The sequence below is a fragment of the Protobothrops mucrosquamatus genome, unplaced genomic scaffold, assembly GCF_001527695.2.
Source record: "Protobothrops mucrosquamatus isolate PMUCROS unplaced genomic scaffold, P.Mucros_1.0 scaffold129, whole genome shotgun sequence".
NCBI lineage: Eukaryota > Metazoa > Chordata > Lepidosauria > Squamata > Viperidae > Protobothrops > Protobothrops mucrosquamatus.
The window spans coordinates 214,841-228,668 of record NW_015386496.1 but is presented as its reverse complement, the minus strand read 5'-3'; the positions used below and the strand labels follow the sequence as shown (position 1 = coordinate 228,668).

General features: G+C 34.3%; 1 protein-coding gene across 1 annotated transcript in view; it reads right to left on the bottom strand.

Moving 5' to 3' along the window:
- Positions 1-13,828, bottom strand: part of SATB2 (SATB homeobox 2) — a 127,112-nt gene that overhangs the window by 95,082 nt on the left and 18,202 nt on the right. The window contains exon 3 of the mRNA XM_015813030.1: positions 1,967-2,143. Coding sequence (XP_015668516.1) covers positions 1,967-2,143 — 177 coding nt within the window. The remainder of the gene's footprint in view (positions 1-1,966; positions 2,144-13,828) is intronic.

The window sequence follows — 13,828 nt, the reverse complement described above, 5'->3', positions numbered from 1 at the left end:
CAATGCACATTATCATTTTTGCACGTAATTAACAAAATGACAGATGATGTACATGCACAGTTTTCCTAAGGCTACATTGTTATGAGTTTCAGTTTCATTCTATTCTATCAAAAAAGCACAATTTTTTAAAGCTCCTTTATATTTTATGGATGGGTATCCACCATGAGTTGTTGAAAATGTTGAAAAAGTTACTAAATTGTTTTTCTGAATGTCATGACACAAACCCCCCTCTTTCCATATTTGTATCCCAATATCTGACCTAAGTACATAAGTCACAGGGTTTGTACCATTATGCACATACCGTGTTTCCCCAAAAATAAGACCTGGTCTTATTTTTGTTTTGCCTCCAAAAGAGGCACCAGGTCTTATTTTCAGAGGGTGTCTTTTCCACTCACCTCTCAGTGGCAGCACTGACTGCTCCGTCCAGCTGGCCCACTTCTTCTGCGGCTGAAGGAGCAGCTTTATTCTGCAGCTGAGAATGGAGCTCCGGCCTGTATTTCACAGTCAGAGGCCTTTCCGGAACGCCTCTGACTGTGAAATGCAGGCAAGGAGACACCGCAGAAGAAGTGGGATGATGAGGAGAGGCAGGTATCGATTCACAGAAGGCCTGGTAAGTGGGTGTGGGGTACGTGGGGCAACTCTACCCCCACCCCCGTCCTAGCTTGATTTTTAGCCGTGTGCCTCACCTCAAAAATAGGGCTTATTTTGGGGTAGGGCTTATATTAGGCCCACCCCCAAAAATCAAGCTACGGTTTATTTTCTGGGTAGGTCTTACTTTTGGGGAAACACGGTATAATCTCTTTCCTCATTCTCCTCCTCCTGCAGACACCAGTGGTTTTTTGTACATAGGATGTCTAAACTTTGTTTGTACATTTGCTTGCGTATGTACGTATGTGAGTTTATATTAACTAAGTAAAAAAAGATTTTAGGCTCAACTAAAAAGATCCCCTGAATAATAATGTCTGACAGACTTTTAAAAAATGTATTGTTTTTAATAGTAAGAAAACTTAGGATAAGGAAATTGATCTTAAGCGATTTTTTGGTACAACATGTATATACTATCTAACAACTACAAACGTCTGCTTTTATCTATTATTTTTACTGAAGTTAGTTACAAATGTACAGAGCAATTCTAACATATTTACTCAGAAAGAAGTACCTTTCTCTCAAATCAGTATTTAATCAAATCAGCTAATTAAAATAAAAGGTAATTAATCAATTATTGTTTCTTTAATTGGCTGTTAATCTTTGCTGTATCTTGACAATTCATCTAATAATGCAAGAAAAATCTTCAAATTATGTGAGAACACTGAATGGTCCTTAAAAAAAATGCATATATTTTAAAGAAAAAGTCAGTTAGGTAACTCAAAAGGTTGTAAACATTCATGCCACAATTTACATAATCAGCTTTGGACAGCATATTACAAAGTCAGATTTAAAACATATTTTCTTTGAACAGTTGGTCAGAACTGGTATGAAATCCTCTAAATCAAATGACATCATTTAACTTGATTCAGATCCCATTTGTAACAGTACAGTTATGAAAGATTGTGTGTTTACATTGGAAAATAAATACTGCTTCATTAGCTGTTTCATATTTATCATGCACACTGTTAATATATTTACTAGCAAAATAAATTTTGATACAATGTCTGATATGCTTTGATTAAATACTAATACCATACAAAATTAGCTATTCATGATGTGCACTTTGATTTTATGTATATGTATAGTACTCAAAAGGAACTCCTAGTATATTAATAGGGACAAGTTTAGAAATAATTTTCCATGGGAGTGCAGTTTTAAAGTTTGTACATGGTAAGCATCTTTACTACTAACTACTCTATCTGCTTTATTAGGTTTAGTTACTATGAAAGAGCTATTTTACGCAACCAATTATGCTTTTATTTATTAAATTTGTTTGCCGCCCATCTCACTACAATTATTAAACATTTTGATGTAATACCTTGTGCCTGAGCTGCAGAGCTGTGAGAATAACCGAGTGCCAGGAGCGCAGTCTCCACTAGCTGACTAAAAAGCACATCTTTACGAACCAGAACAAACTCTGCATGTTCTTCTCGATTATCATATTCAAGAGAAGTGTCCAGTTGTTCCACGACACAAAAGACGGGGATCATCAAACCTGGAGAAAGAAAGATTGTTGAATCCAAATTAGAAACTGTGAGAAAAGTTTTTGAATTAGTACAATAATGTATCTTGTTGCAAGTTCCATTACCAAGTTACAGGTAGTCCTTGACTTATGACCACAATTGAGCCCAAATTTTCTGTTGCTAAGTGAGAATGAGTTTTGCCCCATTTTACGATGTTTCTTGCCACAGTTGTTAAGTGAATCACTGCAGTTGTCAAGTCAGTAACATAGTTCTTAAGTGAATCTTTGATTGTCAGGTCACAAAAGGAAACTGCAACCAACATAAATATGAGTCAGTTGCCAAGTGTCTGAATTTTGTTCACATGACCATGGGGATGCCGCAATGGTCATAAGTATGAAAAACAGTCATAAGTCAGCTTTTTCTGTACTGTTGTAACTTCAAATGAATTGAAGGACTACTTGTACATTTAAGAAAATCAGAAATAGGACATATATTTGTTAAGATTATATCCTATCTCTTCTTCGTGTGCTAAAAGTAGCATACTTAGTTTCTCTTTTCTGGTTTATCCCCACAAGAATAAAACCTGTGAGGTAGGTTACCCTGAGATTTCCTCAGTGAGTTAAACTTGAGTTCTTGGTTCTACTCTAATGCCCTATCACTACCTCCCACTTATACTAAAGTAAATGGTATTTAGGAGTATATTGACTCAGAAGATATTCCATTTAGGTGTTACAAATGAACTCTTCCCAACTTTTCTTGATTGGGAATCGCCCAGAGTTTGGTATAAGTTGAGAAGCTATATAAATGTTTTAATAAATAAACTTTCTTAAATACATTTGAAGTATTTGAAGCCATTTAAAGCCATCTCACTGTTTATTGTTCTGTAATAAATTGAATAATATCACTTTAAAGGCAGGCAGATATGTTTTATACAAAAATATGAAACAAATCGAAATAACAAAAAACAGTAATGTAATCCCTAACTATAGTGAAATCAAGGCTCAAACATTTGTGCCTTTTTCTCCCACTTGTGCGCTGTCAAACTTTTCTCTTTTGAGTAGGAGATATGCCTCCCACTTTTTAAGGGTAACAGGTTGGGCTGCTCACTTCTGATCATCCTAAAACTAATTCTCATAAGTCTATTGCAAAAGAGCTCTGAATAATCAAGTAGGTTCAAATGAAAGCATGTGATTATTAAGGATTAATAAACAGATTATACAATAGTCTCTAAAGAAAATAATATCATTGTGAATAATTTAAGAAAAATCAGACACATAATAATAAATCATATTATGAACAATCAACATGGTAGGTCCATTTCATCATGTTCAAGTATGTTATTTATTATGCATATTTAATTGTGTAAAGTGCTTTCCAAGCTGGAGAAATTCATCTTCAAAACAATCAGTTTAAATGCTTCTTGTTTTTCTGTTACCTATACAGCAAACTGACACTTTAAAATGAAACATGGCTGGCACTCATAACCCTACTGTCAGAAATTGTAACTGTCTTTCTGATCAAGAGTCTTCCTTCTGCAAACTTAACTTGGGCAACCATGAATAAGTTGCTAAATTTGTAGTAATATCTATGGCTTGCAGAAGTTGTTTAGCACCCTCTTTTCATTATTCATTGTTCCAGGTTTGATTTTTCTACACTGTATATCTATGTTTATTGTTCTGGAACTATAAAAAAGTAAAGAAAGAAGATGACTAGAAGTCCTTAATGGAAAAACTGAAAAATATAGTGTAGGCTAACAGAAAACATGAAAGGAGAGAGAGTAAACAAGATAGAAGAGGAAAAGATCTTCTGAGAATAGGTTGTTTTGAGGAAATATTGTGGGTGCTTTCACAAAATGGCTATTAGTGGGTACCTGCCTATTCATAAAAAGGCTAATAAATAGCACAATGTTAATCAAGAATATTTTTCACAGGGTATTCCCCCTGAGTTAATAAAAATGTAAAAGTTATCCTCAGAATTTGAGTCAATTTGAGCATTACCATCTATGCCCATAACATGAAATTTTAATGCCATACTCCAATTTGCATTCAAAGAAATGCCTGCAATTAAAGCCACTAGTAATTTTTCCCAAAGGAGAGATTTAAATAATGAGTAAGTTAAATTTTAAAGTTTCACCAACAATTGCTCAAACCAGGAAGAGAATATTACTGAGATATAATGCTTTAAGAAAATAATTGCTTAGAGTATGCTTGATAGTTCTGATCTATTATTTTTAACAAAAAAAGGTACAGTTATATAAATGAGGTATATGTGAACGCTTGCTGAATTAATCAAGGAATGTCAACCCAACATTCAAAACTGCTCTCCCAACTGATATACTAAAATATTTGCAAGTAGAATTATAGTGTTTTGTTTATAGAGCCTCTCCTCATTCTACAATCACCAGCAGTATACTCATAACTAATATTTTAGTATTTATTCCTTTGGAAGAAGTTCATTCCCTCATAAAACAGGGAGGGAGAAATCACCAAAAAGGCAGCAAGGAAGACACTTCTCTGGGATATAGAGTATCTGGGATATAGAGGATATGTCTTATATAATAAATGCTTCAAATTCTAAGAACATCCAAATTTTAATAAGTGTGATGAGAGCCAGAAAAGTAGTTAATGGATTAAAAAAGAGTAGCAAATATATGTCTAGCTTTCCCATAAAACATAGAATTTATCTGAAAACTAAATATAACAATTTAATAAAAATATGCAAGAATATACTTTTAAAAGAAAGCAATGTTGAAGTTCTGTTTTTTTCTGGGAGATACTGAATCTCAAAGATTATTGACTTTTCTTCTCTTTTTGAATCTATGCATATATTTATTTGAAATATTTAAAAGCAGAACCACTCCTAGTAATTGAATCACATCACATAATACTACATAGTAATTTATCTCCAATAAGTGAAAATTTCAAATATCCACAAGCTGTGGTCTACAACCAAAACAAAATCTTCTGAATTTCTTTAAATCACCAGATTTGAGGATGGCAGACTCATATTCATAACACTACATTATTGCCAATCATTTTGAGGTATAAAGTAAAATAATACATATTCAATTCTTACACTAAAACTTTTTTATTTCGCTAACACAGTTTTACATTTCTTCCAATTATATTAAATCTCAGACTGGTTTAGAATCAATTAAACCTGCAAATATTGACAGTACAAATCACATTAAAACAACTTCGCACGTATTTTATTTATTTATATATATATTCTTAAAATCAATCAACCAATATTTAATTAATGATCATCAAAATTAATTAGCAGAATAACTCACAGAATATAGCATTCATTCTTCTCCAGGTGATAAATCTAAAACATTAATGTGTATCAAATAAATGTATAGGTAACTCTCAACTTACAATAGTTCATTTAGAGACCGTTCAAACATAAAATATCACTGAAAAAAGTGACTTATGACTGTTTTTCACACTTACAACCACTGCAGCATCCCAATTATTATATGATCAAAATTCAGACATTTGGCAACTGACTCATATTTATGACAATTGCAGTGTCCTGGGATCATGTGATCCCCTTTTGCAACCTTCAATGGAGAAGCCAGGTTCACTTAAAAACCATGTTACTAACTTATCAACTATGTTGATTCACTTAACAACTGTCTCACTTAGCCACAGAATTTTTTTAGCTCAGTTGTAGTCATAAATTGAGGATTATCTGTATTTGTTCAGGTTTCTTGATATTTTCTGATTCAAATTCAATCTTTGAACTAAATCAAGTTATCTGAAATTGAGTCAGAAAATATCAAGAAATTTGCACAAATAATCATCGCCAATGCTAAAGAGAGAACAAAAGTTGGATTTGTTTTATTTTTATAGGCCTATGGGGACTTTGACTCAAACTGATTTCCTAGCATGCAGAGTATTCATTTTTGCCAATGGAAGCTCTCCCCCACCAAAAAAAACTCTGGAATTCTAACATAGTCCCCATCTCCCTTCTGATTTTTTGAAAACTATCTGTTAAATGCTGTTTTATTTAAATTAGAAGAATAGCAAAATAGAAAGCAAAATGTAAACTTTTACTGCCTATTTGTATCCACAAATTTATCTTTAGATAAAGGAACCGGTGACGATACCCTAATATACTATTAACATGATGTCATCCAGGAAAAAAAGTGAGCATGGAGTGATCAGAAACTATTAGAAATAAGGATGGAGTATCGGGGGACGGGTCTTTTACTATGGTTGGGATACATTGCTTCAGTGTAGGGGTTAAGAAATAGCCTGCATAATGAATACACTTAGTTTTCTGAGGAGCACTCTATTTTCTGAGGAGGCAGAGATAAATTTATTTAGTTATTTAATTTATTTCTACACAATTAACAAAACAATACTTAATCTTAAAGGTTTTTTTAAAAAAATAAAATATAAACTAAAAATATAAATTAAGAAGGAAAAAAAATCTAGCTTGTATTTTACACTTAATAGTTAATTAAGTGCAAGTGCAGTTACTAATGAACATGAATAATACAAGATTGTAAGATATTACAAAATCATTGCAATACAGTAGTAACATATATTGCTGCAGCACCTTGAGTAACTTGTTGAGCTGGTAAGCCATATAAATTGAATTAATTAATTAATTAATGCTTTGATTAGTAGGAAATATTGCCTTTTCAAAACAGATAAATCAGACATTTTCAACAATCCTTTCTTAATATCTGGAATAATATCAGTTTTCCAATTTCTCAATATTATTCCTTTAGCCACCCCACCCTCTATGCTTGATACAATTTAATAATCTGTATCATAATTTGAGATACACAATCAAATTCTAAAGCTCTGGTATATAATTCAACATTACAACAATATATTTAACATTAAAAAGATAATCCATAAATTTGTTTATATACATATATGTATTTTTCCAAAAAGATACTAAATGATCTTATGACATCATATAAATTAGTGAACCCTCAAATATTTTACACCTGAAGCATAAAAACAATCTGATGTCTATTCTTTCAAATGCTTTTTGTGGAGAGTCCAATACACATAAAGTATAAGAAAGCAGCTCAGGTCCTTCAAGGCAGCCAAAGGGCCTGATCTGTTACAACATGCTTAAGCTGAAGATACTTTCACCCTTGCATATTGGAGAAATCACATTTAATTTGCCATGATTTTTTTTTTAATAGTTGATAACAATAGTTGATTTAAAGTCATGATCTAGCACAGTGGTGGCGAACCTATGGCACGGGTGCCAGAGGCGGCACTTAGAGCCCTCTCTGTGGGCACGCGCACTGTCGCCCCAGTCCTAGGCCTTCAGCTGGGTTTTATAAAACCTTTTCGCTTTAGGCCTCTGCCGCCATGTGCACAAAAAAAAAGGTTCAATCAGTCAATTTCAACTTCTCGCGGGAAAAAAAAAGATCTTGCAAAGTTGGAATTGATTGATTGAACTTTTTAGTCCCACCCAGTCTGCCGTTACCACCACAGCCATGCCCACCCAGGGGCCACACCCACCCAATTGGCCACACCCAGCCAATGGGCCACACCCACCCGGCACTGAACAACGCATAAGTGGGTTTTGGGTTGCAGTTTAGGCACTCAGTCTCTAAAAGGTTCGCCATCACTGATCTAGCATATGTCCAAACCTTCCAATAGGACTCTGCTTCTGCGAAATTATTTTGTACTTTGTCATGGCAAACATGTGACTTCATATTCTGGCCAAGACTTCATTTTTACCTTTATACTAAGTCACTTATGTCTCATTGATTTTTTGTCAGTGAAATAAATGCTGGAGCAGATGTTCTTTATTCTGAGTCTCAGAACACAAAAATGTCTTGTTCTTAGCATCCAAAAGAAATGATTTACCTATTTGCCTTCAAGGACATAGATATTTTGTGACTATTCATTCCTCTATATCAGCCATTTTACAGATCTCTAAGATATGTTCACAAGAGATTGGATGCTCCTATTCTAAGTTTTATTAGTGCTATGAAGAAATGGTTTGGAACAGAAGACTGCAGCTTATCCCATGACCACCCTATGTACATCATTTCTTAGAAATTTTTTTGTTTCACTTGATTAAATATTGGGGCAAGGAGAACTTCCATTGTGCCAAGTCTAGGTTTCTTTTTAAGTTTAATGGCCATAGTGGAAGGCAGATTACCACAGGAATTTAGGGTTGGGAAGAAAAGATTAAACCTGCCTTTCTCACATAGTAATTATTTTTAGAAAATCATCCCTTAGTATCACATGCAGAATGATTATTATGGATAGAAAAGATACAAGATCAGACTAAATATGATTAATTGGAGGGGGGAAAAGCAATGAATATATATATCCAGGATTATGTTAACATGACATTGGAAAGTGACACATTACAAACTAGTGGGCAAATACAGGGGCAAATACAAGTGACACTGGTACTTATGATATAACTGCACTCACATAAAAAGAGTATCCAGCTAATGATGTGCACAGAGGAAAAAATTAACTGCTGCAAGATATGCTAGCTATTGAATATATGGAATATCAAAACTATGATTGAAGGTATCTTTGATATTATCAGGACAGAAATGTCAAGAGTGAATATTGACATTTTGGAAATCAGTGAACTGATATAAGCTACTACTACTACAGTCATGTCAGGAGCGCCGACATGGACTAAAATGGGCCACTTTATACCAAAAGAGCATTAGATCTTATACTATGCAAGATAATAATAATAATAATAATAATAATAATAATAATAATAATAATAATAATAATAATAATAATAATAATAATAATAATAATAATAATAATAATAATAATAATAATAATAATAATAATAATAATAAAGTTGGAAGGGACCTTGGAGCTCATCGGGTCCAACCCCCTGCCCAGGCAGGAACCTTCTAAGAAATCATAAAACCATAGAAGTAATCATCATTACTAGCAAAAAGTTATACAACTTACGTTTGAACACAATCTAAAAATAACACAATGATCTCAACTCAAACACAAACCAGGCCAACAAATATTACTATGATATGCTTTAAGCCCAGATGCATGGGAAGCAGAAGCTGGATTGTTCCAGGGTTACTTGCAAGACCTTGCTGACATAGCCTCCTCCCCCATGACATATTAATTATACAAAAATTGGTTTGCTGAAGTTAGAAGTAAAATAACATCCAAAATACTAGGAAAATTTGGCCTTGATGTACAAAATGAAACAGTATTCTGTTGCCAAGAAAATTAAATGTTTATAGCAAATACTTTCTTCCAACAACCTAAAAGACTATTCTATACACAGACATTATCAGAGGACATTAAACTATGCACTCTGCAAGCATGGATGGAACACTTTTTCAGTCCCCCCTACCCCCCCACCACCACCACCACCGCCAAAGATCTGGTGCTGATTACAGCTCTGATCACAAACTCCTTGAAAATGCATGACTTAAGTTAAAGAAAAGAAACAAATAAATAGTTTTTAAAATACAGTGCCTAACTCTTTTAAAGAAATTCATGACATCGTTAAAAATAAAGCAAACAAGATATCATGAAATACAAAAAGCAAAAGAAGGTGAAATCGTTGCCTGTTAATATTTTGAAGGCAGGCAGAAAACAAAAGGCAACAGAGACAGAGCATATTTTTCCCAATGAAGAGCTAGGTTCCAGAAAAGAGCAAGAAGAGTCAATGTTTTATATCAAAATAAACAATGCAAACAAGATTAACAGTTGAAAGGGAAGAATAAGAACAAGAATTATTTAAGGAAATTACAGAAATCAAGGAAAACTTTTATGTAAAGGTGTTTTTTCAAGAAGCAACTGGACTTTCTTGTTTTTCTTTGAAGACATTTCGCTTCTCATCCAAGAAGCTTCTTCGGCTCTGACTGACTCTAGTGTGGGAGTATGAACGGATTTCCAGAAAAATTGCAAATCACAAAAACCACCTGCCCCTCAGTCTGAGATGCAGACAACACAACCATCCCCAACAGCCCACGCCCATGTCCAACAGAAAAGGAACACAGGGCAGAAAACATTCCGCAGAAAGCACAACTCCACAACACAGTCCCCCCACAGCAGTTCCAAGAAGGGTCCACACTCCACACACAATTACCAAAGGAGGAAAATGCTAAGGAATGCTCAAACTACTAAGCTGCACTTGTCTCAGTAAGATAATGTTCATGTTTTGTCATTCAGATTTCAAAAATACATAGAATGAGAACTGCCAGATGTAAAATCTGGATTCAGAAGAAAGAAGATCCATTGCTAATATACAAAGACTATTACAAAAGGCAAGGGAGTTCCAAACAGATCCTTATCTGTGCACTATAGCTTATATAAACTTTATTTAAAGACCATCACAAACTCTGGCTAGCCCTTAAAAACAAAGAGAATATCACACTACTTTATCTGCCTATTGAATGATTTGCATATTAATCAGAAAGCAACAGTTCAAACAGAATATTGTATAGGGTAACTTATTGGTTCAAATTGGAAAAGTATGCCAAAGTTATATACTGTCACCTCATTTATTTATTTATCTACAAAATATTTATTAAGAAATGCTAATCTAGAATAAATAGGATGGAGTTAAAATTGCTGGGACAAACATTAGTATCTTCAGACACACTGATGTCTGGGAGTGAAAGATTTAAGGAATCTTGTTAAAGGTAAAAAAAAATAGCAAAACCTGTCCTGCTTATTATTAAGAAAAACCCTACAATGAAGTCAACAAATCATGCCAGCTAATGTAAACAGACGGAAAAGCAGCTGAAGTAGTAACACATTTTATCTCCCTAGGCTCAAAAACTTACAGGAAAGGTGGCTGTAACCATGAAATTTCCTACTTGGGAGAAGAATTATGACAGATCTGGACAAACTATTAAAGAGTAGAGATGTCAACCAAAATTTATTTATTTATAAATTTACATTTCTAAGATCAAGCATTTGGCAATAACTCTGGGCAGCATTGAAGTACTAAGAACAGGGGGGAAAAAATAAAAAAAATAGAAATAAAGGATGGTCATTTTAGAGGATTGTATTGTTATCAAACTAAGATATTTCCAACTGTAAAATATATATCTGAAAACTGGACCATCAGTAAGGCCGAATGAAGAAATATCAATGCCTTGGAATTCCAGTGTTGGTAAAGGATTGAAAATATCTTGGATTACAAGAATAAATAATTGAATATTAGATGAAGTTAAACCAGAGTGCTCAATGAAAGCAGTCATAACAAAGCTTCAATATTCTAGACACATAAATCAATGGAAAAAACTCTCAGACTCATAAAAATTATAAGCAACCAAAGCAGATCAACAGAAAATAAAGTAATTAGATGCTATTGCTGATGACACTAGCATGGGCTTATAAGAACTCAAAGAATCAACTGCTAAAAGTGGTCGTTGTAAAATGTCCATCCAATTACAAAGCACTGAAAGTGAATGAAACAAAATTTGCATATATAGAAAGAAATTGCATTTTTAGGGCTTGTGTGAGGGGACCCCTTGTCCCTAATTATTTCTGCCCATCCCACCAGATCTGGCAGGTAGACATGTTCCAGATCTTGTCTCTTAAACAGTGCCATCTAGTGGGATCCAGGAAGCATGTCTTTTCTGTTGTAGCACCTGTCAGAAAGTAAGAGCAGCCCTGTGGGCCTTCAGGAAAACCCTGAAGGACTATTATAGCCTTTGCCCCAGACACTGAGACCCGGCTTTTCCATTTTTAGAGAAGTCAGCTTTATTTAATGCTATTTTATTAGTTCTCGTTTTCATGTTTTTGGATTGTGAGCTGCCCAGAGTTACAAGATGGCTATCTAAGCTCAATAAATAAATATTTTATAAAAATGTTTTAAATTATGTCCTAGGAGGCTGGAGTCAGAGTCGTCATAATACCCAACAATATCTCAGCTGCAATTTGGAAACTTGTTCATTTCTAAATCTTAAAATTATGCTTAATATAAGTGTGACGGCATAAATCAGAGGTCCCCCAACCCCCGGTCCGTGGACCAGCACCGGTCTACAGCATGCCAGCAAGCAGGCCGCACAAGCAAGCAAAGCTCCATCCTTGGGATGCAGGCAGTATTCAAAATCACACTTTCTCCATGGCACCGGTCCCTGGTGCCCAAAAGGCTGGGGACCTCTGGCATAGATAACAGAAGTAGAGCCCTCACTAGGAACAACAAACCTTTCTGATTTATTAGGTGTATTCTTATATCCTGGGAGTAAGCAGAAGATAATTTAAAATCTATTGGTAGCTCTTTGGCTGTTCTGTCATACTTTCACAAAGTTTTAGATTCTCCACAGCCTATAAAGAGCAAATAAAATTGAAAGTTAAAAAAACAAAAACCCTGCTAACTATGTTATTCTAATTGTTTATCTCTTGGCCTCAGTATTTCCCATCTGTAAACTAAGAATAAATTGGTTCTTTCAATCAATTTTTGTGCACCAATACTGGCTTTTTAGAGTATTTGTTGCAATCTTTGTCTCACACAGACACAGACAGACAGACAGACAGAGACACACACACACACACACACACATATATATACGTACAGTATATGTACATACATATGAAGGTAAAAGTAACAGTTTCCCCTGTCCAGTCATGTCTTACTCTAAGGGGTGATGCTCATCTCCATTTTTTAGCTGAGGAGCCAGTGTTGTCAAAAGACCCTTTCCATAGTCATGTGGCCAGCATGACTATATGCTGAGGCACATGAAACGCTGTTATCTTCCCACCAAAATGGTACCTATTTATCTACTCGCTTTTGGATGCTTTCGAACTGCTAGGTGGGCAGGAGCAGGGGCAAGTAACAGGAGCCCACCCCATTGGGAGACACTCCCATTGGGAGGCTTTCGAGCTGACAAGCTCAGCAAGTCTGCTGAGCCCTTGCACCTCCATATATACATATATATGTATATATACATATTGTGTACAGTGTTCACTAGATAATTTACTTCATGCTTTCTTTCCACTTATTTATAACTGACTACGCTCCAAATACAGTGATCCACGCTCCAAATACAGTGATCCCTGTACTATACAACCATTCATTTTCAAAATAAAATTCCGATTCCCATTAATCACAACTATTCCTTGAACCAGATATCTAATTACAATATCTTGTAATGCCTATTTTTGACAATTGTGCTTTAAATAGCCACTTTTTGTAAAATTATTTTGGCCATTAATCCTTAGTATGAATAAGTACTATCTAAACAGATTATTATTTCTTACCGTTCAAAAACAAAAACATTTTATTTTCTATCACAAGAGACACTAAACAAATTAAAATATAAGTCTGCATGAAACAACTTTGAACTAAATAAACACAACACGGTAATACATTGGAAGTAAATTCCGGGAACATGATACAGAAGGAATACCATCAATAATTGTTTAGTTCCTTGAAAGTAGCTGTCCTTCCCATATCCAAAAATATTTTAATAATAGCAATGACATTTATACCTAATAGAATATATTATTCCTTTTTATAAATATAAAACCTATATTAATATCTTTTTTAATTTAATCAGCTGTTTCCCATACCAGCATATTTATGGAAGTATTAAATACAGGTATTTTGAGTCTGTAATCTTTCCAGATTCTATTTGCCACTTTGGGGTGCTGCATTCATGTATATATCAAGAAGGAAGAAGGCAGGCTCTGGAATAATTGAGGTGGGTAATACTTTTTCCAAATACTAATCTGTGAAACAACCATTTTGAAGCATAAATGCTGTTTTGT